The sequence below is a fragment of the Frankliniella occidentalis genome, unplaced genomic scaffold, assembly GCF_000697945.3.
Source record: "Frankliniella occidentalis isolate FOCC.00 unplaced genomic scaffold, Focc_3.1 Scaffold87, whole genome shotgun sequence".
Classification (NCBI taxonomy): Eukaryota; Metazoa; Arthropoda; class Insecta; order Thysanoptera; family Thripidae; genus Frankliniella; species Frankliniella occidentalis.
In genome coordinates this window covers 830,270-832,574 of record NW_026267216.1, presented here as the reverse complement: position 1 = coordinate 832,574, position 2,305 = coordinate 830,270, and the positions used below count along the sequence as shown (strand labels likewise).

The 2,305-nt window shown below is 44.9% G+C and overlaps 1 protein-coding gene across 1 annotated transcript in view; it reads right to left on the bottom strand.

The window, feature by feature from the left end:
- Positions 1-449: 449 nt before the first annotated feature.
- Positions 450-2,305, bottom strand: part of LOC113213581 (lipase 1-like) — a 10,487-nt gene continuing 8,631 nt past the window's right edge. The window contains exons 2-3 of the mRNA XM_052269246.1: positions 1,722-1,867; positions 450-1,518 (exon numbers count right to left, since the gene is read on the bottom strand). Of these exons, the coding sequence (XP_052125206.1) occupies positions 1,360-1,518; positions 1,722-1,867 (305 nt within the window). The 3' untranslated portion in view covers positions 450-1,359. The remainder of the gene's footprint in view (positions 1,519-1,721; positions 1,868-2,305) is intronic.

The window sequence follows — 2,305 nt, the reverse complement described above, 5'->3', positions numbered from 1 at the left end:
GACCATCCTGGGGAGAACCAGGGCCATGCTCTTTGACTCCAAGCAACGTGAGGAAATGTGGGGTGAAGCTGTTCTTACAGCAGTGCACCTGATCAACCGCATCCACTCTGAGGCAGTCGATGGCATACCACCTCAGCTCTGGTATGGAAACAGGCCGAACTTGTCTCACCTGCAAATCTTTGGTTCAGAGGCCTGTGCAAAAATTTGACACCATTGGAAAAAATGGAACCACGCTCTGTCAAATCTGTTTTCGTTGGCTATGGGTCTAATAGATACAGGCTCTGGAATTCTGAGTCACGAAAAATTTTCATGGCACGTGACATTGTGTTCACTGGTCTCATGGCCTCTAAAATCGATCAGCCACAAAACAATAGTGATCTGCTCATGCAGGTGAAACAACCAGAGGAGGCTGTGCTAGTGCCACTCGACTCTGGCACAGAGCCAGTGACACACCCATCTGAAGAGCGCGATGCAGATCCTATTATGCACTTGCCCGGGATGACAGAAACCGCCAACTGAGTGCTGGTTGATATAGTGCAAGAGGAAGACCCACTCGAGGATGGCAATCATCAGGAAATGGATGGCACCCTTCAGGAACCTGCAGACAACCTTGAGCAAGCTGCACAAACCCAGAGACCACGCCAAAACATAAAGTTGCCTAGCAGATTTGATGACTACGAAGTGTACTGGACTGCAGACACCAATGAAGGAGAGAAACGCCTTCTGAGCCTTCTTGTCCAGTCCTCCCAGGAGGCAATGTTCACATACCAGGAATGCGTCAAAAATAAAATGTGAAAGAAGGCTATTGACGAAGAGCCGAAGGCCCGACCATCGCCGCCGGCAGGCCAAGCAGGCCTGGCCCCTGCCGAACGGAGTTGCCGGCGCAGCGAAGTGGGGCTGGCAACTCCGTTTGGCGGAAGGGCGGGCCTGCTTGTTCTATAGTTTTTCTGTACTAAAAGTAGTAAATTCTATGCTTAGTCATCACTAATACTGCAAAATTCTTCAGTTTATTTCTGGTTTAAACACAGTTTACTCTCTCCTTTTACACATTTTTAACAACTGTTATTGGTACATTAAAAACACAGAAACATCCTGGAGAGTAAGTGAAGATCCTTCCATCCGGGTATACTGATGCTTCGTGCGCAGTTTGAAGCTAATTGAAGTTGCCGTCTTTCAGAAACGTGTGTGGTTATATATAGACACACAACCACCAAAGAGTTCTCTGCACCGCACATCACAGCAAAGGCTTCGCAAGCTTAGCCAATAAAAGCTTTAACTTATTGAACGGTTGATATTTCAAAACAGCATTGAGGATCATGATTAAAAACCTGCCCTTCACAATAGCGTATAACTATTTATCTATTTATGTACGTGACTGAGCAAATCTCTTATTACGTGCTTGTATACCGCCTCATACGCCATACTGCCGATGAGAAAATCAATATGATTGAAACTTGTGTTCGTAACTCTCTGCAGTCTTTTTATCACCGGCAAACTCTTAGCAAGGTCCTCGACATCCTGAAAAAAATAACTCGCATATACTTCACCACCGATGAGCAAAATCCGAGTTCTGACCCTGGATTATGGGCCAAGCTACGCGACAGTCTTTCACCCTTGCATCATACTACCTTTCTCAAACGACCGTTAAGTCTTTCATAGGCTCCGCCGATGCAACAGTCTGCTATCGTAATTCAAAATAACGTGCAGCAATATCTACTTACCCTGTCATTGACTAATGCGTCCGTTGACGAGTAATAAACATACATAGGTGATGAGATATTACGCAGGTTGTAACCTGGTGGGTTCTTGGTTCCATACACTTGCTTATTTTTTGATGGGCCGAAATCGTACTTTTGGAAATTACCACCTGAAACATAGCAAAAGATGCTCCTTCAAGTTCCCCCGTCCTTCAGTTACCTTCTTGGAAATTGCACCTCACAGTATAATTTTATGTTGCTATTGTGAGAACATCTGCTAGCACGTCTCATAGCTAGAAAGAATACTGTCGTGTCGTTTGTCAGAACACAAGAAGTGTTGGTGTGTGTAATGCAAGGGTTCGGGAGATTATTGGCTGAGCGATTAGCGAAGCCCATAACTCCACTGACCGGAAAAGTTTCATTCTGTTTGTTTGTCTGTCTGTTTGTTTGTCTGTTTGTCCGTCTGTCCGCACGATAACTCGAGAAAGAATTGATAGAGCGACCTGGGATTTTCAGGGTCGTTTTGTACCATAAAAAGACAGATCGAGTTCGAAGATGAGCATTGTAGCTCATAAATTGACTTTTAAAAAAAATCAAAAACCACAGGT